This window comes from Nycticebus coucang, chromosome 18, assembly GCF_027406575.1.
Source record: "Nycticebus coucang isolate mNycCou1 chromosome 18, mNycCou1.pri, whole genome shotgun sequence".
NCBI lineage: Eukaryota > Metazoa > Chordata > Mammalia > Primates > Lorisidae > Nycticebus > Nycticebus coucang.
In genome coordinates this window covers 31,885,177-31,910,146 of record NC_069797.1, presented here as the reverse complement: position 1 = coordinate 31,910,146, position 24,970 = coordinate 31,885,177, and the positions used below count along the sequence as shown (strand labels likewise).

At 39.7% G+C, this 24,970-nt stretch overlaps 1 protein-coding gene across 1 annotated transcript in view; it reads right to left on the bottom strand.

Annotated features, from left to right (window-relative positions):
- Window positions 1–3,541: 3,541 nt before the first annotated feature.
- Window positions 3,542–24,970, bottom strand: part of NUFIP2 (nuclear FMR1 interacting protein 2) — a 33,326-nt gene continuing 11,897 nt past the window's right edge. The window contains exons 3-4 of the mRNA XM_053568211.1: window positions 8,702–8,734; window positions 3,542–5,756 (exon numbers count right to left, since the gene is read on the bottom strand). Coding sequence (XP_053424186.1) covers window positions 5,704–5,756; window positions 8,702–8,734 — 86 coding nt within the window. The 3' untranslated portion in view covers window positions 3,542–5,703. The remainder of the gene's footprint in view (window positions 5,757–8,701; window positions 8,735–24,970) is intronic.

Genomic DNA, 24,970 nt, shown 5'->3' with positions numbered 1-24,970 from the left:
AGTCTCCAGCTTATATAAACAAATGTTTTCTTTCCAAAAGATCAGCAACAAACCAATGATATTACTTCCTTTAAACCATTCTTTCCGATTCCTCTTCTTGAGGCAGACAGAGGGAGTAATAGAAATAAAGCTAAGATTTAAAATATTTTCAGTAGTAGAAGACATTTTAAGGCCAAAAAGTGTATTAATAGAATTTTTATTTTCCTAAGTTATTGTCCTTCATAGGCCAATACCAACTATAGATGAGTTACTTGTACTGATTCCCTCCCAAAGAGAATTTTAAAATTCACTCACTTTTGTTAGTGGCTGTGCTACAGGAAAGGTATCAAAGCAACCTATGGTACATGTATGGTATATAGTAATGTAAAAAGTGCATTACATTCTTGATTTTCAGTTTCTCATAGCAGCAGCAGAATTAATCTAAGACAGGAAACAGTTGTATTTTCATTCTAAAATGCAATAATACCTAGCGAAATGTATTCAAGATCATGAAAGGATCCTCCCTTAAAAAGTACTAATAATAGACAAATGGGTAAACTAAAGGCATTCATTCATATTTACACATTAAAACCACTTTTGTTAACACGAAATCTTTACATCTAACAAAATTAAGCATTTTAAGAATAAAGCAGATGCTACTAAAACAGTATCCATTTTTGGAGCCTTTGATTAGCACCTGAGGGAGGGGGGGAAAGTATATGGATAGCTATATAATTTACCTCAAGTTGGTTTGTTGGTCTCCAGAGTACAACTCTGATACACAGTTTAAGTAAAACCGAACTGGAAAATAAATGTTTGTAGTTATTTTAATAAGGCTGTAGAAAAGGGATACTGCAGTTATCATAAAATGGCTTAGAACTCTAGACGTAACGAAATTTTATAGATGAACAAGGTAGTTGGAATTAGCAATCCTAACACATATGAAGATGGTTGTTCGGTAGTTTGTAGCCTCTAACTGCTATTTGACATTCCCACTGAAACAATATACCATTTATGCTTCATTGGGTGTTTTTATTACAGACAACTTAAAACTGTCTTCTTAGTATTGCTGGTATCCTTTACTTTCTTGAACAGCAAAACATTGGGAAATTTAATTTAAAACCCAGTGAAACACAGTGCTTTTGGAAGGAGTGAGCTATTTATCATTTTTTAAATCAACCAAGGGTGGGCTTGGTTCTTACGTATCTGAACAGAATCAAAGCAGAAGCCCATCTTTTTACCATAAAAGAATCTGTTGATTAATTACATTAACAAAAAATGGCATCAATATTAAGAACTAATGCTAACCTATGTGCCTTGGGCAAACCTGAAGTAGCTGTTTATGCTTCTAGTCTTGTCCTCTGCCCCTCCCCTTTAAACACATATCAATACTTTGGGGGAGGGCATTTGAGCGGCAGATACTACCTTTCCTTTAAAATCCAACAGTTAAATCATGGGTAGGACTATTAAAGACACTATCAGAAACTACCTTGACTGGTACAGCATCAACAAACCTGAACATAAGAACTATCGTCTATTCTTTGTGTCTCACTATAGCATACCTGTACTGCAGTTAGCATAAATATGTAAGAAGGATGTGTTATTGGAGTACCTGGCCCAGTGGCATAACTATACACATAATCCTTACAGAGCCTTGCCAGAATGACTCACTCCTTATTTAGTGGAATTTAAAGTTGAACAAAGTCCTCTTTCAATTTCCTTGCTAGTGACTGTTTGGGAGATGACATACAATTTCACACTAAATGGCTTTTCTGTGTTTAAAAAGTTTATAGGAATTACAAATGATAAACCATTAGATGCCTCTGATGTGGATAAGCAACTAGTCTAACAACCAAGTATGAAACTACTGCTGCTATGTATGCTTTGTTAAGAAACATATCATACCGTACAACTCCCACAGTTGAGGTTTGTCATATTTTCCCTAAAAACTGTCCTAATGCAGCACTTTTCCTTTATAAAGATTTTGCAGACTGAGTGATGACTAGATACGCAGATGTTAAGGAAGACAGCAAAATTCTAAAATGGAGAGAAACTCTCTGGCTATTTCAGGGGAAAAAAAAAACTGTCATTAATAAATTCCTAATTATTGGCTATCACCATCTAGAAAGCAGAGGAAGAAAGGCTACTATAGATGCTGTAAATATACTTTATGTGAAGGTTCCTCACTAAGAGGTTAAAGGACTGGCTAGGCAATTAAATTCAGTTTAGCAAAGTGGAAGCAAATAAAGATAAACACACCCTGTCTTTTGTGGGAATGGGGGATTATTCAAGACATCTACAGGAGTGGTATGTGACACAGAAGCCTACAACAATCAGGACAGATTTAAAAAGAAATTTTCACCCATAATTAGTATCTTCATAGCTATTAAAAAAATAGGTCATGATTTCATTCTTAGTGCCATTTTTCAAATACTACCCTTTTAAGGATTTAAACCACCTGACTTTATTCTGTGTAATGAAAACAAATGGCACAAAATAAATACAAGTTCATTCTCTGAATACTAATGTATTACACACATTCATTTACTAACTTTTAATACCTGCATCTTTTGCTCACACACAAGCACTCAACATACATACATATGTACACACATACCCCTTTTTCAGTCTTACAATGGAGGGACGGTAAAAATCCCCTCTAGACTGTATTTGGTTTATGCTACAGTACTAATACTCCGAGTTGAAGGAAAAGTCTTGATACCAAACAGTAACACATCAATGTTATATAAATGTGCTAAATTAATCACAGCTGAAGTTTGTTTAGAAGCTTACACAAAAATAATCAGAAAACAGATCAACTCTTAAAGTTTTTTTTTTTTTTTAATAAGTGCTCTGTAAGGAATTGTGTGAGGACCTAAGGAGAAAAAGACTGCAACAAGTAGAGAGTTAAGTGTTACCAAACAGCACAAAGGAAAGTGTCCCAAAGTCCTGCTTGTGACTAGGCAATTAAGTCCATTAAACCCAATGCCCCCAAAATACTGACAGTTAATATAACAGGGGACTAAGGTTCCCGGAAAGTTAAGTGACATTCCTAACTATATACCTCTAACCATATAATCAAGGAAATTTCAGTGAAGAAATCAAAGTGAAATGTTACATTGTTTTATTTAGAAGTGAGACTCTCAAAAACCTTTGGACAAACAGAGAAGGGATACATTCTCTTTTTGGCTTCTCTGAACGTGGAGGCCTGAGGGATATGGAAGGAAATTAAGATAGCGGTAACTTTCTAAGATATTTATTTAAGTGTTGCTTCTAAGTTAAAAAGCCCAATTCAGATGGGGGCTTTTTTTTTTTCTTTTAAAATATATATGCATTCAACCTCTGTATGTCACAAACCCAGAAAGTTTCTTGTGAGTTGTGAGACAGAAGAAAATTCCAGGCAAGCACAATGGACATTAAAAAAAAAAGGAGGGGGAGAGGATATGGCCCTAAGGTGACAAGTGGTTACACAAGGCAATTGAACACACAGCAGAACTTTAAAACCTGTAAAACAAACTGGAGTCTTTTTTTTCCCTTTAATCAACCTTGTATCTTTTTTTAAAACTTTTTGAAAATTTTTATTTAAAAAACACAAAAACACAGACTTTTTTTTCATTTCAGTATGTGGTATGTTATATTTTCCAGTTTGTTCAATGCTTTAAAGCTCAAGGATGCCTCTCCTTTCAATTGTACACGGGCCTGAAGCATCCTAGCTTTTGGCAAGCAGGCAGGAGACTCAACAAAAATCAAAATAGGAACAAGGCAGACTAAATGCAGGGCACATCTGTAAACATATTATACATTTGAAAATTACAATATCAGTAAAAGTGATACAGTTTACAGGTGAAATGAAACTATCTGGAACTGGCCTACCACAAGTTTCTGAACCTGGACTGATAACAATAAGTTATTTATATATATATATATTATGTATAAAAAAGTTTTGTTTACATCAAGTGGAATTGGCAATCCATGCTTATACTTTTAAAATCTAAGCAGGGCAGAAATCCAGACTAAAAGATATTTTCTCTACTCTATGTTGAGTCCAACAGCTTCGTTCATAAACTACTTGTTAAAAGTATCAAATAATCAACAAAACAAGAAAACCCATCCATACTACCAGTCGCTCAAAACTGGACATTTCTTAAGCAAAGGGGTAGAGCAAAAGTAGTTACTTTCTCCCCACATACCCCAGGGGATTCAGTCTACTTTTATTAGAAGACTACAACTCTTTATATAAATGCCCTGCTATTTTAACCTGTATTTGACATACATGGATATACTAATTTCTCTGTGTGTGTATGTATGTATGTGTGTAATGTGATGCTATGTCAGGCCAGACAACTTGTTATTATGCCACTAACATACCAATCTTAATTGGACCCTTAATTTCTGCACACACACAAATAAATTTATTTTAGCATGCTATACACAAGCTGCAGTGCAACAGGGATGGTAATGTGATGATGAGACAGGGCTAATGTTCTTCTCTACCCAAAAGAAAATTTCCAGAATTTCACATTATTTTCCTTAAAAACCCATTTTGCTCTAGTACTAAAATATATTTATTAAGATATAACTAGAAGCTAATAAGCTCAGAAGTATAGGTTGCATGAAAACACACCTTCTACAGGCAGGGTTTATTACCTCCTCACTGGCTAAAAACATGACGTTTTAGTTTTAATGAATATTTTTCTTCCCCTCTTAGATTTTGCTGAGAAATTAAAAGAGAGAATTTACAGAAAAGTACAGAAATTTCTCCTAGATGTCTGATGAAAAACAAGGGAAACAGCACATTTAGTGTTAGTGACAGAGAGCAAGTCCGGAGCACCTACAGTTGGAAAGTAGATTATATTTTTTGCTCCCAGTTATACAATTACATTAAAATATGGGCACAGGAAAATTGTACTATATTGAATATCCAAGCCAATTGCTTGTTCTGCAACTTTTTAAAAATGACACTCATGGATTCTTCAGTTGTTAAAAGTCCAATAGGTAACCGAAGCCAAGTTTAACTATGTACCACCAACTATTCCAGAATTATAACTTCAAGGCCCTCCCATATCCCCACCCCACAAAAAATAAAAGGAAAGAAAATATTCCCCTAACAACCCACGGAGGCTGCTTAACTCCTGGCGAGACATGCAAATCATATTCGCTAAAAAAATACACCCCTGCAAACTTCAAGGCATTTATCCAACATTCTCGCAGGGCCTAAAGTAAAACCAAAAGATCAGAGGAGGAGTGGGGGGAAAATGTTGAATCATTCTGGGTTCCCCGTGATTAGTGTATCACTTTAGTCACAGAACAAAATACAGAGATCTTTTACGTGGATTTGCCTTTCCAGTGGGTCATTTGTTGCCCAAGTTGATGACAGCAGGAACTTTAGAACCACACTTGTAAGTCTGTATTCATTAATCACTTGCATTCACACTTAAAAACAAAAAAAGAAGAAAAAAAAAACTATTCGGTACCGGAGATTAAATAACCATGTGTAGTCTCTTGAAATAAATTTGATTCCTTAAGAAGTCTAATTACTTTCAGTTGCCTTTTTTTTAAATAACTATATATATATACGTATATATATATATTTGTATATATTATCCTGTGATTCTACTTATGGTTCCTCTGCTGCGTTGAAGATCTAAGAGCATAAAAGCCTGTGTCCCCCATGAACGGTGGCTCTAATGCTGCAGAAAGGTTGCAAATAGGCAGTCTGGTCCTTCATTGATCTGGACTATCCATGGCTTCATTGTAAGTGATTATCCTTTTGGGATCTGCAAAGGTTAAAAAAAAGTAAGTAAAAATAAAGTCTGGAATCTCAAACCCCAAATAACCACCATTTAAATCGTCCCCCTTTTTATGAAAACACAACTTAAAGGCCATTTCTCTCAACCCAAATGTAGCAGTTTTGATCTCTCAACCCAAAATGTAGCAGTTTTGCATTCCAATAAATTCCTAGTTATAGGGCCTTCAAAAGCCAATGAGAACCCTCAAGTTCTAAGATCAGAGAAGATTGAGTTTAGTTACTAAGTTTTTGTGTTTCCTCCTGATTACAAAAGCAGAATATTTGAAAAAAAGCAGGCAATGAAAAAAGCTTAAGTCACCAATGATCCAAAAAGCAACAAACACTTGGATTTATTTTCTTTTGCTGGTCTTAGCGAATGAAGTCAAAATTCATTTATTTACTTACTTTTTTTTTGAGACAGAATCTCAAGCTGTCACCCTCAGGTAGAGTGCCATGGTGTCAAAGCTCACAGCAACCTCCAACTCTTTCGGGCTCAAGTGTTTCTTCCTAAGGTTTTTTTTTTTTTTTTGTTTTGTTTGTTTGTTTGTTTTTTTGAGACAGAGTCTTACCATGTCTTCCTTGGTAGAGTGCTGTAGCTTCACAGCTCACAGCAACCTCAGACTCTTTGGCTTAAGTGATTCTCTTGCCTCAGCCTCCCAAGTAGCTGGGACTAAAGGCAACTACCCCAGTGCCAGCTATTTTTTTGTTGCAGTTTTTACTGTTGTTTAGCAGTCCTGGGCCAGGCTCAAACCCGCCAGCCTCACTGCATGTGGCTAGCACTGTAACCACTGTGCTATGGGTGCCGAGCCTGGTCTTGAACTTTTGAGCTCAAGCAATCCATCCAGCAGTCTCCCAGAGTGCTAGGATTACAGGCATGAGCCTGTGAGCCACTGCACCCGGCCATCGAAATTTATTTTAACCAGTGTGGACTGTCTAGTAAGAAACTGTTCAAAACTCAGCAACAAAAACTGTAGTAGTTTGGCAGAACTTCCAATTCAGTCCTAATCATGATTTCTTTCTTCTTCCTAATTTCTCATAGTACCACTCTCAACAACAGCAAATACCCAGGGATCACCCATGTTCAAGACATAAAACTGTCAGAATGTGTCTGGACAAAGACTCCAAGGTTATTTTGAAGTACTATCTGAAATTCCTATTCATAGGCCCCTCTTCCTTGGCAGGGCTTTAATTTTATACTATTTCTACCCAACACAGAAAGTTCTGAAAGTACAGATGCTTAAAAAAATAGGCAAACCAATAAAACCTGTCACCTAATAGAAAAAAAAATTTTTTTGAAACAAAGGGTTGCCAAGCCTAGAGTGCAATGGCATCAGCCTAGCTCACAGCAACCTCAAGCTCCTGGGCTCAAGTGATCCCCCCGTCTCAACCTCCTGAGTAGCTGAGACTACAGACATCTCCTCTAGAGCTCAGCCTATTTTTTCCTATTTTTAGTAGAGGCTGGAGTCTGGCTCTTGCTTAGGCTAATCTAGAGGATCCTTTCACATTGGCTTCCTAGAGGGCTAGGATCACAGGCATGAGCCATTGCACCCGATCCCCAATGGAAAAATTTTAAAAGCCTGAACATATTGGAAGAACTCAAGCTCACCTCCACCCATGAATCAATCTAGTTTGTCTAGAGATAATATCCTTTCTGGGACTCCAAAGGCCACCCACTGACAACCTGCCATGAATATAATAATGCTCACTCCTAATACTTAATAGCTATTTCACAATAAAAATAGGTAGTTCTACTTTTTGAGAGTGTATTTTCTAGTCTAGCTTCTTTCATTTGTGTTTGATTAGGAAGGTTAGAAAGAAAGCAACTCAGAATATTTAAAGCTTGAATAGCTGCCATTACAAAAAACCCTGACCTATAACAACGGGGAGGGCAAAAGAGCATGTTGGGAAATCAGGGGAACCTACATTGTAACCTTAGTCTCACCACTTTCTAGCTTATATAATTACTTCTCTCTGGGCCTCAGTTTCATAATAGATAAGATAGAAGAGCATTTCGAATGTCCTTCAAGACCTGAAAGCCTAGGAATTTCACAAACATTAACTAGCATAGTAAAATAAGGAGTAGGATACAATTGAGGTAAATGCTCTGAAAATCCAAATCTATTAGTCAGTGACTGGTTCTCCAATCAAAACTCACTTTATTTCATATATTCCACAATGAAAATATTTTAATATATTTGGTAAGAAGGCATACAATTAATATAACCAATTCATTTCTAATTATTTTTTTAGAGAAAATATACAGCCCAGATAAGGTTTCTATAACAGCCAATATTTTTCTAAACTAAGAAAAATATTAGTTATCCCTTGCCTACCACAAATATAAAGACTGACTAAAAGTGGAAACAATCGTTTTGGTTTCCTAGATTAAAAACATAAAACTTATGATGGCTGGGTGTGGTGGCTCACACTTGTAATCTTAGCACTCTGGGAGGTCAAGGCAGGTAGACTGACCTGAGACCAGCTCTGAGCTCTTTAGTGAGACTCGTCTCTACTAAAAATAGAAAAACCAAGGCAAGAGGATTGCTTGAGCCAAAGAGTTAGAGGGTGCTGTGAGCTTTGATGACGAACTCTACCAAGGGTGATAGCCTGTGACTCTGTCTCCAACAACAACAACAAAACACCCAAAAACCAATTTACTGTTTTATCTTACTTTCATAGTCAGGCAAGGAAAAACCATACAAACTCTTCATCCAGCAGAAGAGGACTTTCATATATTCTTTTCACTTAACACTGTCATCCCCCTCCTCAACAGTCCTAATATGGTAGCTAGTGACTTTTGACTACAATTATTGAATAATTCAAAATATAAAGTCTAACCATTTGATAGGTCACTAATCTATTACTCTCACCCAAAAATAACATACAGCGATTACTGACTACTATTAACATTTCAAATAACTTAACCATTCTTACCTTGCTTCTGCAAATTCCAAACAGATTCCATTTCTGCAAAGGAAAAAACAAAAAAAGAATTATTTTATACACAAAGTTTTGGTGAGCTTGAAGCTGTTTTTTGTTTTAAATCTTAAAAACCTAGACTGATTACTGCTGGGCTGGAGAAAGAATTAAAAAAACAGCACAGTTCTATGAAGCTCTGACAAAGCATTCAATGTTTTCCTGTAAATCTTAAACATCACCTAGGCTGCCCAGAAGTGTTGATTACAAAAACTCAATTATCTGAAATCAAACTACCAGAATAATTTTGTCTTTACAAGTAGAAAACACATGCTATGCAAGCATACCACACTACACAGATAAAATGACATGTCTCATTACAGCTCATGGTAATTAAAAAAGCACCAAGTACTTCTTGGCAACCACTAACCCTCAATGAAGTGCCCAACTCTTTTGGATGAAGCATTCATCAAATCTGATCAATTAAATTTGATGCTTAAATAGTTTAACTACCCAGGCAAATGGTTCTGACCTCTAAGTCACATCTATTCTCAGTTCAAATCTATAAGGTCAAAATGTCAATCCATACCCATTTATTTGCTCCAACTTTAGTAAGGGAAATACGTGCACAAACTACAGTGACACACAGAGAGAAGGCAGTAAGTAAGGACTCTCAACTGGCATACAAGAAAACTTCAGAGGGTATCCTGAAGTCTTAAAAAAGACAGCCCTTATACTACCAGAACCAAAGAAGTAGCTCTTGAAAGGAAATAACTTACTATGAGATTATTGAGTAATGGGAATGAAATACATGAGAATAAGTATTTTTTCTGTAGTTATACAACTATCATTTTAAAAAGATAAAAATTTTTATCCCATATAACTACACTCTGTTTATCAGATAGCAATCATAATTAAAGAAAACTAAAACTAGAGCTTGTTAAGATGGCATATATCTAGACATGAGTTATAGTTAAGGTTGTCCCTCCCCTCGAGTAAAATAAGTATACAGATCTAAAATTATGACTTTCTTGATTTATATGTGTGGATGGGCAAGTGATCAGTAGAATCACACTTCCATACCTATCGCAAAAATCAAAACCATGTCTTAAAGCTAAGGAGACTTTTTATTGAGACAGTCTCAAGCTGTCGCCCTGGGTAGAGTGCTGTGACATCACAGCTCACAGCAACCTCCAACTCCTGGGCTTAAGTGATTCTCTTGCCTCAGCCTCCCAAGTAGCTGGGACTATAGGCGCCCGCCACAATGTCTGGCTATTTTTTGTTTATAGTTGTCATTGTTGTTTGGCAGGCCCCAGCTGGATTTGAACCCACCAGCTCTGGTGTATGTGGCTGGTGTCCTACCCACTTGAGCTACGGGCGCCGAGCCTGAGAAGACATTTTGAAAATTTGTCACGGGATTTTTGGATCAGTAGGTCTATTAGCAAAATTAGCAAATTATCCAGATAAAATCCCAATCTATGGGCTCAGCACCTGTAGCTCAGCAGCTAGGGCGCTGGCCACATACACCAGGGTTAGCAGGTTCGAACCCAACCTGGGTCTGCCAAACGACAACTACAAGAAAAAACTAGCCAGGCGTTGTGGTGGGCACCTATAGTCCCAGCTACTTGGGAGGCTGAGGCAAGAGAATTGCTTAAGCCTAAGAGTTTGAAGTTGCTGTGAGCTGTGATGCTACAGCACTCTACCAAGGGTGAAATAGGGAGACGCTGTCTCAAAGAAAAAAAAATTCCCAATCTACATATCATAGCAATTTCCTGATCCCCACATTAAACCAAATCTGATGGCTCAGTGCCTGTAGCTCAGCAGCGAGGGCGCCAGTCATACACCAGAGCTGGCAGGTTTGAACCCAGCGCAGGCCTGCCAAATGACGACAACTACAACCAAAAAATAGCTGGGTGTTTTGGTGGGCACCTATAGTCCTAGCTACTTGGAAGGCTGAGGCAAGAGAATTGCTTAAGCCTAAGAGTTTGAGGTTGCTGTGAGTTGTGACACCACAGCACTCTACCAAGGGTACCAAGTGCGACATAGTGAGACGCTGTCTCAAAAAAATAAAAATAAAAAATAAACCAAATCTGGGAACAATGGATTGAATAATTGCTACCACTTGTCCAGATATGTAATACAGCCCTCAAATCTCTAGGCAGAAGCCTATCCAAAGACAGGCAGGAAAATTTTTTTCTCCTGGGAGGTGAAAGAAGGGAAGAGAACTATAATCAATCTAATCTGCAGAAAAAATACATGTATGACATAGCAGAAAGGAAATTTTAACATGGGGCACATACCTATTGCTCCAACACAATTTCTTTTTTTTTTTTTTTTTTTTTAATTTGGCTGGGGCTGGGTTTGAACCCGCCACCTCCGGCATATGGGACCGGCACCCTACCCGCTGAGCCACAGGCGCCGCCCTCCAACACAATTTCTATCAATAATTCCTTTAGTGAAGCTAGGCGCAGTGGTGCATGCCTATCATCCCAGCACTCTGGGGGGCTGAGGTGGATAGATTGCTTGAACGCACTAGTTGGAGACCAGCTTGAGCAAGAGCAAGACCCTCATCTCTAAAAACGCTGGGCATTGCGGCATGCACCGGCAAGAGAATCAATCACTTGATCCCCAGGAGTTTGAGGTTGCTGTGAGATTAAGAATCCGTGGTACTCAATTGGGGGCAAGAAAGTGAGACTCTGTCTCCAAATAAATAAATAAACATATAAACAAATATTTTAAAAATTCCTTTAGTTTCAAACAAATAGCTGGAAACGGTTTATTATTAAAGCTCTTATTCTACAAATTTCTGGATCTGAGTGGCCTATTTTAATAAGTCCAACGATAATCAACTTATCTTGGTCGATCTAACTGCAAAAAAATCCAACAAAAATCAATATTTTAACTTTTAGTGAAAACGCAGAAATTCCACATTTTGCAGCAGATAAATTCCTAAAGAGTCTTGTATCCAATGTTTGATAAATAGATGAATGAATTTAAACCTATTAAAGGGGAACAGGGAACCAAACATTTTTAGATTAAAAAAAAAAAAAAGTCTTGTATCCAACCTATTATATGATACTCATATTTTAGGTTTGTTTACTGCAAAGCAAAGATAAACCTATATTTAGTTGTATGTTAGCCTGCCTATGCTATATAACATTTTCTTTTTCCCACTGCAAACCTTAACCTGTCCCTGCACAACCCCACTCATTGAGGTAGAATACACTCAAAAGTCATAATAACCACAATACTTTAGAAACAAAAAAACTTATTTTAGAATAAAGACAAAAACTATCTGCACACCTATACCCAATTCCTTTAATAGACTGAAAGCATATTTTCTTTCCTTAGCTTTAAGTTTTACTCAAATACTGCATATTTTTAAATGATTTCGGGTAAGCAAATTTTATTTCCCTCAAATGTGACTCTGGAATAATGAATTATTATTATTTTTTTTAAGGCAAGCATGGAATAAAATTTACTGAGGGAGATAGGTGGCTCCTGTGGCTCAGTGGGTAGGGCATCAGCCCCATGTGAGGGTGGTGGGTTCAAACCCAGCCCTAGCCAAACTGCAACAAAAAAATAGCCAGGCATTGTGGCAGGTGCCTGTAGTTCCAGTTACTCGGGAGGCTGAGTCAAGAGAATCTCCTAGGCCCAGGAGTTGGGAGGTTGCTGTGAGCTGGTTGACGCCACTGCACTCTACCAAGGGCAATAAAGTGGGACTGTCTCCACCAAAAAAAAAAAAATTTACTGAGGAAGAGAAAGGTAGTAAAGGTGTAAAAGCAAGATACAGGATCATAGAGCAAGATTATGTCCATCATACACAGTAAATGGGACTGGACTCCCAGGGCCTGAAATAGTGAATTTGATCACAACTTCTGAGGGGAAAAAGGGATGTATGATATAGCTAAAAACTTAGTGACAGACTAGTCCAGCTTCTAGCCAAGAAACAAATCAGCAGTATTTAGTGCTGATGCAATAAATGTAACTTTGCTTCCTGTTATTTAATAGTATTAATTACTTCATTGTCAAAATATAAAAGTTCTGCGAAACTCAACCAAGATCCAAAGGAAACAAATCAAAAATGTCTGCATGTTGACATGGCATGATTAAATAACCTACTAAGATCAGAGAAAAGCGACATCTATGATAGAATACACAGAAAAGGATATTACATTTTCCCCTCTTCTGGGTTACCAAAGTCTCAGCTCAGATTTTGAATAGGAAATGTTATCTTGTATAACTTAATGTTTTAACTAGCTAAAGAAAAGCTAAACAACTGAATAGAAGGCACCTTTATACAAAATCATAACGTAAAAGTTAAGTATTCTCTATATGAAACAATTAGGACCAGAAGTGTTTCAAATTTCAGGGTTTTTTGAGAATATTTTGCATTATATACTTATTATTGGAAATGAGCATCATTTTATCGCAAAGTTTCAGGTTTGAAGCACTTCTGACTTGGAATACGCAACCGGCAATTTATCTGTTAACTTTTAATACCATATACTGCCGTTTTCACACACACATACAATTCTTTAACTTAGTTCTGAAAAGGATTACAGCATTTAACCATGCAGTTACAGAGAAATGCCAAAAGGACCACACCTGATTACATTAAAAATTGTTTGAAGATGTACTACAGTAGGCAATTTTGCTAAAATCCTACAAATTCAGACTACCGTGATCCAATTTGAAATTTTACTTTATCAAAACTTGCAAGCCAGGTATGGTGGTTCGCCCCTATAATCCAAGCACTTTGAGAGGTCAAGACAGGAGGATCACTTGTGCCCAGGAGTTCAAGACAAAGTTGGACAACACAGCAAGACTCTGCCTATAGATACATACATAAATTTTGCAAATATTTAATGTTCATTTTCTAGAGCATACTACTTTCTATATAACTCCCCATCACAATGCTTCCTATAGCAAAATGTCCAGTAACTTGCAAGTTAATTCCAAGGAGATGAAAAAGTACTATTTACAAAACTATGTTTTTTTACAGAAGTAAAAACAAACAGTCTGCCTCTGTGAACTTAGTCTAGCAGGCAACTTGGTTGGGAGAGTGAGTTCCAGGCAGAAGCATTAGCACAACAAAGGGCAATAGTATTAAAGAACAAAGTGGGGGTAGGGAGGTGTCTGTGGCTCAGTGAGTAGGGCGTCGGCCTCATATACTGCAGGTGGTGGGTTTGAACCCCAGCTCAGGCCAAACTGCAACAAAAAAAAAAACAAACAAACAAAAGAAAGAACAAAGTGGGCACTAGATCAAACTGAGTTTCTGTCTACCACCTGCTTTTACAAATAAAGTTTTGTTTTCTTTTTGAGACAAGAGTCTCACTATATGGCACCTCAGTAGAACTGCCATGGTGTCACAGCTCACAGCAACCTGAAACTCTTGGTTTTAAGTGAATCTCTTGCCTTAACCTCCCAAGTAGCTAGGAGGTGGGGTGCCCGCCATAAAGCCTGGCTATTTTTTGGTTGCCATTAGTTGTCGTTTTAGCAGGACCAGTCCAGGTTTGAACCCGCCCAGCCCCAGTGTTTATGTGGCCAGTTCCCTAACCACTGAACTACGGGCGCCGAAAAAGTTTTATTGAACACAACTACACCAACTGTTTACATATCTTTTATGACTGCCTTTGAGCTACAACGCAAAACCAAGTTTGAGTAGTTGTAACTATGGTTCACAAAGTCCAAAATATTTACTATCTTGCTCTTTATACCATTAAGACACATGCTTTAGCAGTCACAAGTCATTGAGTACAGGCTGAAAGTCACTAAGTAAAAGTAGAGAACACCACTATTCAGGGGATAAAGAAAAAAGTACATACGAAGATTATTATTTAATCAAATAGGGGAAAAGAACCCCACTGGAGAAATCTGAGGTTTTTGCACTAAATACAATTAATAGTGATAGGCGTTGCCCATAGTTCAGTCATGAAGGGTGCCAGCCACATACACCTAGGGTGGAGGGTTTGAACCCAGTCCAGGTCTGCTGAGCAACAATGACAATTGCAACCAAAAAATAGCTGGGCCTTGTGGCGGGCACCTGTAGTCCCAGCTACTTGGGAGGCAGAGGCAGAATCACTTGAGCCCAGGAGTTGGGGTTGGGGTTGCTGTGAGCTATGATGCCAAAGCACTCTACCCAGTGTGACAGCTTAAGGCTGTCTCAAAAATACATACAGAGTGATAATTCCCCAAGGTGACTGAAGAGAATGGATGAAGTGACAAGAGGAAGAGAGCCCAATGTTACTAAAAAAGTTAAGAAATTAGGACAGTTTTATCAGAAAAGAAAAAATGCAGACTTTAGAGATAGAATCCATATAACCTAATGACAAGCTGGGTTAATGCTAATTAAGAAGGAAAGCAGGAAAGAACAGATTTTGGAATAGAATGCATTTGATTTTATATACATAGAATTGAAGCAGTGCTGTTGTATATATATAATCTGAACTCAGAAGAGTAATCAACAGCAGCTGAAGCAGCTTAACAGTGATAGAAAAGAAATTCCAGTGATGTTTGTATAACATGAAAAGGGAACTTAAAACATCACCTGAGAAACAGAATAATATCTGGAGAGGTATACTAATGATACAGCCTTGCAGGAGAGTTGATAGACTCAAAGGTAATTAATTCAAAGTAAAGAATTTAGTAGGCTGGGCGAGGTGGCTCATACTCCAGGAAGTGGGTGAATTGCCTGGGCTCACAGGTTTGAGACCAGCCTAAGCAAGAGCACGACCCTGTCTCTAAAAATAGCTGGGCATTAGGGTTGGTGCCTGTAGTCCCAGCTACTGGGGAGGCTGAGACAAGAGAATCGTTTGGGCCCAAGAGTCTGAGGTTACTGTAAGCTATGATGAAACAGCGCTCTACCAAGGGCAACAAAGTGAGACTGTCTCTAAAAAAAAAAAAAAATAGAAGAAAAACTGAGGCAAGAGGATCCCTTGATCTGGAATTGGAGGTTGCTGTGAGCTATGACACACAGCACTCTAACCAGGGTGACAGCTTGAGACTCAAGGAAAAAAAAATTAACTGGGTGTGGTGGTACCTGCCTATAGGTCCAAGCTACACTTCAGAGGATGAGGTAAGACAACTCCTTCTGCCCAGGAGTTCAAGGCTATAGTGAGAAATCATCAGGCCATTGCACTCCAGCCTAAGTGAGAGGGAAACCCTGCCTATTAAAAACAAATTATTTATAAATGGAACAATACTACTCTTATCAGTAAAAATCAACATCCCCAAGAAGACCTCAGTATATAATGGATAACTCAAAGACATAAACTGAAGGAAATATAAAGCCAAACCAGCTGACCCCCACAAGTGAGAACCCTCAAATCAATTTACCACCAATCATGCCATTCAATCTCTTATTAAACCACTTTATATCAAATTCTGTAAAACTTGACAAGTGTGGTAACAGGGTAAATTTAAATTTTACCCCCCCCTCCATTGATACAACTTTTGATTACAGGCTATCTCAACACCATGTTTTACTTTTTAGCTGGTCTGGGCTGGATTCGAACATGTCAGCCTTGGTGTATGTGGCTGACACTGTAACCACTGTGCTACAGGCACCAAGCCCATGTTTTATTTTGATTATATATTTTTTTTTATTTCATATTTTATTTTATATTTATTTTTATTTCCTTTTTCTCAGTCTACTGCGCCCGTTTATTCTTTTACAAAGAAGCCTGTCAGGAATTTCTCCTACCCTTTACTTTTTCTTTACCTAGAGAAAAATATAGCATTTTCCCAAGTAATTTTGACTTAATGTATTTAGAAGTTACCACCTGGGGCGGCACCTGTGGCTCAAGGAGTAGGGCGCCAGTCCCATATGCCGGAGGTGGCGGGTTCAAACCCAGCCCCGGCCAAAAACCACACAAAAAAATAAATAAATAAATAAATAAGAAGTCACCACCTTTTCAGTAGATACTAATGAACTCTTCTGCCATGAAGATGTAGCCAGTATATACATTTGTGAACACCTCTAAATACACAAAATAGAAACTTGAAACTCTTTTTTTTTGGATAGTCTCACTATGTCGCCCTCAGTAGAGTGCTGTGGTATCACAGCTCATGGCAACCTCAAACTTTTAGCCTTAAGTGATTCTCTTGCCTCAGTCTGCCAAGTAACTGGGCCTACAGGCACCTGCCACAATGCCCAGCTATTTTTTTGTTGTAGTTGTCTTTGTTGTTTAGCAGGCCCAGGTCCGGTTTAAACCTGCCAGCCTCAGTATATGTGGTCAGTGCCCAAACCACAGACCTACAGGTGTTGAGCCTCAAGTTCTTTTTGTTATTTTTCTCTTTTCTACTGTTGTATTTATTCAAATGACTTCATAAAGGTAAAATATCAAGTTCAAGTTGCTTGAAATGAAACTGGTACTTCATTAAAAACTGTAATAGCTTTTATAGCATGCGTAGTTAATTTCCCTCTGACTTAAGCTAGAGAAATCTGGGAGTTAAATTTCAGCTCCTGGGCCAGGCAAGGTGGCTCACACCTGTAATCCTAGCAAATCTGGGAGGATGAAGATTGCTTGAGCTCAGGAGGTTGAAGTTAACTGTGAGCGTGATACCACAGCACTCTACTGAGGATGACAAAGTGAGACTGTCTCAAAAACAAAAAATTTTCAGCTTCCATAAATTCTTTATACTTCCAGACTAATACCAAAGTGAATCATCATTATATTTACAAAGCAGATATAATGAAAAATCAGGCAGCCAGTGTAGATGCTAAACTGGCAAGTCATTGCAGGAAAAAGGACCTTATGCCACATTAGGAATTACTATTATATCCTTTTCTAAAAGTCCCTTACTTTAGAGAAAAACAAGGACCCTTCCTAAATCTAGAAAATTCAACCAGGGCTAATACCAAAGTGACTTTTTCTTAATTAAAACTGTCAAATTGGTTTGGCGCCATAGCACAGTGGTTACGGTGCCAGCCACATGTATCAAGGCTGGTGGGTTCAAATCCAACCAGGGCCCACTAAGTAACAAGGGCAACAACAACAAATATAGCCAGGCGTTGTGGCAGGTGCCTATAGTCCCAGCTATTTGGGAGGCTGAGGCAAGAGAATCGCTTAAACTCAGGGAGTTTCAGGTTGCTGTGAACTTTGACACAATAGTACTCTACAGAGGGCAACATAGTGAGACTGTCTCAAAAACAAAGACAAAAAAAAAAAAAAACTATCAAAATTTGGGCCAGATGTGGTAGCTCATACCTATATTACACCTAGCACTCTGGAAGGCTAAGATGGGAGGATCTCTTGAGGTCAGGAGATTTAGACCAGCCTGAGCAAAATAAAATCCAGTCTCTATTAAACAGAAAAATTAGCTGGGCAAGGTAGGACAGGCCAGTAGTCCCAGCTACTCATGAGGCGGACATAGGAAGATTGCTTGAGACCAAGAGTTTGAGGTTCTCTGGGCAAGAGTAGGAAGACTGTCTCCAAAAAAAAAAAAAGTCAAATGTGCAAACACATTTTTTTTTTTTTGGTGAGACAGAGTCTCACTTTGTTGTAGAGGGCCCTTGGTAGACAGCTCATAGCAACCTCAAACTCTTGGGCTCAAGTGATTCTCTTGCCTCAGCCTCCTGAGTAGCTGGGACTATAGGTGCCCGCCACAATTTCTGGCTAGTTTTAGAGATAGGGTCTTGCTCAGGTTGGTCTTGAACTCTTGAGCTCAGGCAATCTACCTGCCTTGGCCTCCCAGAGTGCTAGGATTATAGGTGTGGGCCACTGCGCCCGGCCTAGCAAGCACATTGTTAATAAGATTAAGACAGCTGTGATGCCAAGAGGCAATCATGGAACGACCGCAATAAAATGCTATGAAAGTAAAAATATTAAACATTGTGTCAAGAGAAAATTTAATATCCAGATCCTTCTGTGAACAAATGTTCAAGATAGTCCTTATTTATTTTTTGAGAGACAGAGTCTGATTTTGTCACCCTCGGTAGAGTGCTGTAGCGTCATAGCTCACAGCAACCTCTAACTCTTGGGCTCAAGTGATTCTCTTGCCTCAGCCTCCCGAGTAGCTGGAATAATAGGAACCTGCCACAACACCTGGCTAGTTTTAGAGATGGGGTCTGAAACTTGAGCTCAAACAATCCACCTGCCTCAGCCTCCCAGAGGGCTAGAATTACAGGAGTGAGCCAGAGCCCAGCCTATAAGATAGTCCTTGTCAGTTTTAGGGCTCAATTACCTATAACTTGTTTCCTCATACCCTATGTTCTAAATCCTACACATGTAGAAATAAACCATCAGCTCCCTTGTGTTCTTTTCTAATCTAAAAACTTTTACTATTCCAAGAATGTAACTGATCTACTTCTAGTCATCAGAACACTGGCTTCTAATTTGCCCTACAAATCGATGCCACATTAATCTACCTGAGCATAGATCTGCAAAACAACTCCTTAAAACCAATTCAGCTTCTAAAGCATGAGTACAACCTAATTAAGCCAAAACAAAGGCTGTTATCTTTATTTTATAAAATTTAGAAACCCAGGCTTATGGTTTAGTGCTAGGTCACCAGCCACATGTACTGGAGCTGGCGGGTCCGAACCCAGCCTGGGTCTGTTGAGCAACAACAACTGCAACCAAAACATGGCCAGATGTTGTGATGGGAGCCTGCAGTCCCAGCTACTTGGGAGGCTGAGGCAAGAGAATGGCTTAAAAGTTCAAGAGTTAGAGGTTGCTGTGAAATGTGATGCAACAGCATTCTACAGAGAGCAACACAGTAAGATTCAGTCTCAAAAAAAAAAAGAAAAAAAAAAAAAGAAACCCAGGCTTAAAAATGATAAATGATTTGCCCAACTACAAAGTAACTAGGAATGGAAGCATTAAAATTTATGTCTTCTGACAGTTTAGTTACTTCTACTCCACCAACCTATCTCTCCTTAATGTTCAGTGATACCCCTGCCTCCAGACTGAAATTAAAAACTTTCCTAATTCTGGGTGAAGTGGCTAATGCTTGTAATCCTAGCACTCTGGGAGGCTAAGGCAGGTCACCTGAGCTCGTAAGTGTGAGACCAGCCTGAGCAAGTGTGCTACCCCTTCTCTACTAAAAATAGAAAAACCTAGCCAGGCACCTGTAGTCCCAGCCACCGGGAAGGACAATGCAAGATTTCTTGAGACCATGAGTTTGAGGTTACTATGAGCTCAGGAGTTTGAAATTACACTGCACTCCAGCCTGGGCAACAGAGTGAGACCCTATCTCTTAAAAAAATTTATAATAAAAACAGACATTTAAAAAATATATATATTTTTAAATGCATGCTAAATAAGTAAATTTCACGGAACAGCCTAGAGCTGCGTAAGAGGTATGTTATACTAGTAGCTTTACCATCCACAAAAAAAGGCACCCTAATAATTAAAGAAAAAGTACACCAAAATTTAAAGGACTTATCTACCATTCCTCTAAAATACTCAACTTAGGGGTTTTACACTCTATTTGTACCATTATCACCTTACATTTGTATAGTATTTTAAAACCTATTACAATTTTTACATCTGAGTCCTCAACTCATTTTACAGACCTAAGGTTAGCTTTCATCTTGACCCACTTAAATCAAAGATAAATTTTAGTACTAGGTCAAATTTAACACATCTATTTCTTAATGAATATTCCAAAATCATCACCATTTCGAATGCCTGGTACTCTTCAGTACAATATTAGCCAGGCAAGATACATCAATCCAGTTTAAATTAGGACTTTGACTAAATACACAACTTACATCCATCTGTCTTCTTTCAACAGACCTGGCTTCAAATGACTGTAGACCAGTGGTTCTCAACCTTCCTAATGCCGTGACCCTTTAATATAAGTTCCTCATGTTGTGGTGACCCCCAACCATAAAATTACTTTTATTGCTACTTCATAACCGTAATTTTGCTACTGTTATGAATCGTAATGTAAATATGCAGGATGTATTTTCATTGTTACAAAGGGGTCACGACCCACGGGTTGAGAACCGCTGCTTTAGACCATTAAATACACCTCAAAAATTAGGATCTATGGGCTTGGCGCCTGTGCCTCAAGCAGCTAAGGCACCAGCCACATACACCTGAGCTGGCGGGTTCAAATCCAGCCTGGGTCCACCAAACAATGACGGCTGCAACCGAAAAATAGCCGGGTGTTGTGGTGGTCGCCTGTAGTCCCAGCTACTTGGGAGGTTGAGGCAAGAGAATCACTTGAGCCCAGGAGCTGGAGGTTTGCTGTGAGCTGTGATGCCACAGCACTTTACCCAGGGTGACAGCTTGAGGCTCTGTCTCAAAAAAGTTGGGATCTATGGCTTGGCACCTGTAGCTCAGTGGTCAGGTGCCGGCCACATACAACACCAGGGCTGGTGGGTTGGAAGTCGGCCTGAGCCTACTGAAAAATGACAATTGCAACGAAAAAGAAAAATAGCTGGGAGTTGTGGCGGGTGCCTATAGTCCCAGCTACTTGGGAGGATGAGGCAAGAGAATCGCTTAAGCCCAAGAGTTGGAGGTTGCTATGAGTTGTGACGCCATAGCACTCTACCCAGGGTGACATTCTGAGACTCTGTCCCCGCGTCCCCCCCCCCCCCAAAAAAAAGCTAGAAGAAAAATCCCAAGAACTACAATTTCACAGACCCATCCCTTTCTTATACTTAATCTTCATTACATATACTCAACTATAACGAACATTCAGATTTTTTTCTTCTTTTGAGACAGTCTTGCTTTGTTCCTGGGACATGAGGGCAATGGCTTGATCATAGCTCAATACAACCTCAAACTCCTAGGCTCAAGCAACCCTCCTGCCTCAGCCTCCTGAGTAGCTGGGACTATAAGTGCCTGCTACCACAGCCAGCTAATTTTTCTATTTTTTGCAGCGACGGAGTCTATGTTATACAGGATAGTCTTAAACTCCTGGACTCAAGCGATCCTCCTGCCTCAGTCTCCCAAAGTGCGGGGATTACATGTGTTGAGCTATGATGCCCGGTATAACATTCAAATTTTTAAAAATCTGCAATACTGGCTCGGTGCCCGTAGCACAGTGGTTATAGCGTCAGCCACATACACCAAGGCTGGTGGATTCAAATCTGGCTTGGGCTAGCTAAATGACAACTGCAATAAAAAATAGCCGGGGCATGGCTCAGGGCCAACAGCTCAAGTGACTAAGGAGCCAGCCACATACACCAGAGCTAGAAGGTTCGAATCCGCCAAGGAGTTGGAGGTTGCTGTGAGCTGTGATGCCACTGCACTGTACCCAGGGCAACAGCATGAGGCTCTGTCTCAAAAAAAAAAAAAAACAACATATAGCTAGCTGGGTGTGGGTGGCACCTGTGGCTCAGTGAGTAGGACCCAGCCCTAGCCAAACAGCAACAAAAAAAATAGCCCGGCACTGCAGCAGGCGCCTGTAGTCCCAGCTACTCGGGAAGCTAAAGCAAGAGAATCGCCTAAGTCCAAGAGCTGGAGGTTGCTGTGAGCTGTGACGCCACAGCACCCTACCTGGGGCGACAAAAGGAGAATCTGTTTCTTAAAAAAAAAAAAATAGCTGGGCGTTGTGGTGGGCACCTGTAGTCCCAGCGACTTGGCGAGGCTGAGGCAAGAGAACAGCTTAAGCCCAGGAGTTGGAGATTGCTGTGAACTGTGATGCCACAGCACTCTACCCAGGGCGACAGCTTGAGGCTCTGTCTCAAAAAAAAAAAAAAAAAATCTGCAATACTGGCTCAGTTCCCCTAGCACAGTGGTTATGATGCCAGCCACATATATCAAGGATGGTAGGTTCGAATCTGGTCTGAGCCAACTAAACAGTGACAACCACAATAAAAAATAGCCAGGCACTGTGGTGGGCACCTGTAGTTCCAGCTACTTGGGAGGCTGAGGCAAGAGGACTGCTTACGCCCAAGTTTAAGGTTGCTATAAGCTATGACACCACAGCACTCTACTGAGTGGGCCACACAGTGAGACTCTTGACAAAAAAAAAAAAAAAAATACTTCTAAGGCTGTAATTATTTAATCTAAAAACTATGAATACAAAAGCTTTTGCCAGAAGATGCTGGCAGGCCCTTGATCTTTCCAGCCTTAAAAACCATGAGCCTGGGGCAGTGTCTGTGGCTCTAAGGGGTAGGGGGCCAGCACCGGCCAAACACAAAACAAAAACAAAAAAACCCATGAGCCATTTGGGAGGCCAAGGTGGATGGACTGCCTGAGCTCCAGAGTTCCAAATCAGCCTGGGCAAGAGTGAACCCCCCTCTCCCCTCTCTCTACTAAAAAGAGAAAAACTAGCAGGGCATTGTGGCAGATGCCTGTAGTTTCAGCTACTTGGAAGGCTGCAGCAAGGGGCTACACCTGAGCCCAGGAGTTTGAGGTTGCTGTGAGCTGTGACGCCACAGCATTCTACCAAGGGTGACATAGGGAGACTGTCCCCTCCAAAAAAAAAAAAAAAAAAAAAACCCAAAACAAACAAAAACAACTGGAGGTGCCTGTGGCTCAAAGGAGTAGGGCTCTGGCCCCATATGCCAGAGTTGGTGGATTCAAACCCAGCCCTGGCCAAAAACTGCAAAAAAAAAAAAAAAAAAAAAAAAAAAAAGACTGCACTACTAAAGGACTAAGAAAATACAGGTGCTCTTAAAGCACAATTGATTATTTCCTCATGTAGAGTTTGGCCTGGCACAGTGGCTCAAGCCTATAATCCTAGCACTCTGGGATGCCAAGGCAGGAGGACTGCTTGAGGTCAAGAGTTCAAGAACAGCCTGAACAAAGTAAAACCTTATCTAGAAAAATTAGGCTTGGCATCTGTAAGTACAGTTATTAAGGTGCCAGACCCACACCAAGGTTGAACTTAGCTCGGGCCAGCTAAACAATGATAACTGCAATAAAAAATAGCCAGGCATTGCAGGGAGCACCTGTAGTCCCAGCTACTTGAGAGGCTGAGGCAAGAGAATCACTTAAGCCCAAGGGTTTGAGGTTGCTGTGAGCTGTGATGCCACAGCACTCTACTGAGGGCGACATAGACTCTGTCTCAAAAAAAAAAAAAAAAAAAAGACAAAAGAAAATTATCGGGGCGGTGCCTGTGGCTCAGTCGGTGGGGCGCCAGCCCCATGTACCGAGGGTGGCGGGTTCAAGCCCAGCCCCGGCCAAACTGCAACCAAAAAATGGCGGGGCGTTGTGGCGGGCGCCTGTGGTCCCAGCTGCTCGGGAGGCTGAGGCAAGAGAATCTCTTAAGCCCAGGAGTTGGCGGTTGCTGTGAGCTGTGTGAGGCCACGGCACTCTACAGAGAGGACCATAAAGTGAGACTCTGTCTCTACAAAAAAAAAAAGAAGAAAAAGAAAATTATCGAGGTGTAGTGATGTGCACCTGCAGCCCCAGCTACTCCGGAGGCTGAAGCAGGAGGACTGCTTGAGCCCAGGAGTTTGATGTTGCTATGAGTTAGGCTGAGGCCATGGCATTCTAGCCTGGAGGACTGAGCAAGACTTCAGAATATAAATACAACTGATTTCTTAGTTAGCCCATCTATAAGGTAAATGTAAGCTGACAAGAAAACAAAATAAATAAGCTATCCTCTTAGTCTCATAGACAAGATACTTTAGTAAACATATTCCAACAGTAGCCTCTAGAGGGCAGACAGCACATAAAATGACATGAAATCTGGGTGTTTGGCAGAAAGTTAAAAAAAAAAAAAAGATTCCTATTTCTTAAAACTTTTATAACTACTTACTCCTAATTTTCAAAGGAAAGAAAATGATGTAAAAAGGACATCTGTTTATTGTATTAAAATGTCTTCCAGTTTGCAGATAAGGGGAGGTATGTAGACTAGGAAAAGTCACATAAACAGCTTTTGTTACCTATCCCAAAAGCAGTAATTTCTACCAGGAGGAATATGGTAATTACTCCATTCCTACAATCCCTATTGCTGCAAGTCACTGCCCAAATGAGCCACACTAAAAATGGGAATGTAGGGCGGTACCTGTGGCTCAAGGAGTAGGACGCTGGCCCCATATACCGGAGGTGGTGGGTTCAAACCCAGCCCTGGCCAAAAACTGGAAAAAAAAAAAAAAAAAAAAAAAAGGGGAATGTACAGTATGTATAAGGTGTGTTTATGCATGGAGTATGGATCTGTCAGGGAAGGAGGGGAGAGATGAAGGTGGAAAGGACTGAAAACCACTTCTAAAAAGCAAAAGGTTGTAACACCATTCTTTAAACTTCATTATTTCTGCTAAGGATTTAAATTATAATTATGCCATACAGCAAGTTTTTTTTTTTTCTTTTTGAGACCGTGTCTCACTTTGTTGCCCCCCTGGTAGAGTAGTCTGGTGTCATAGCTCACAGCAACATG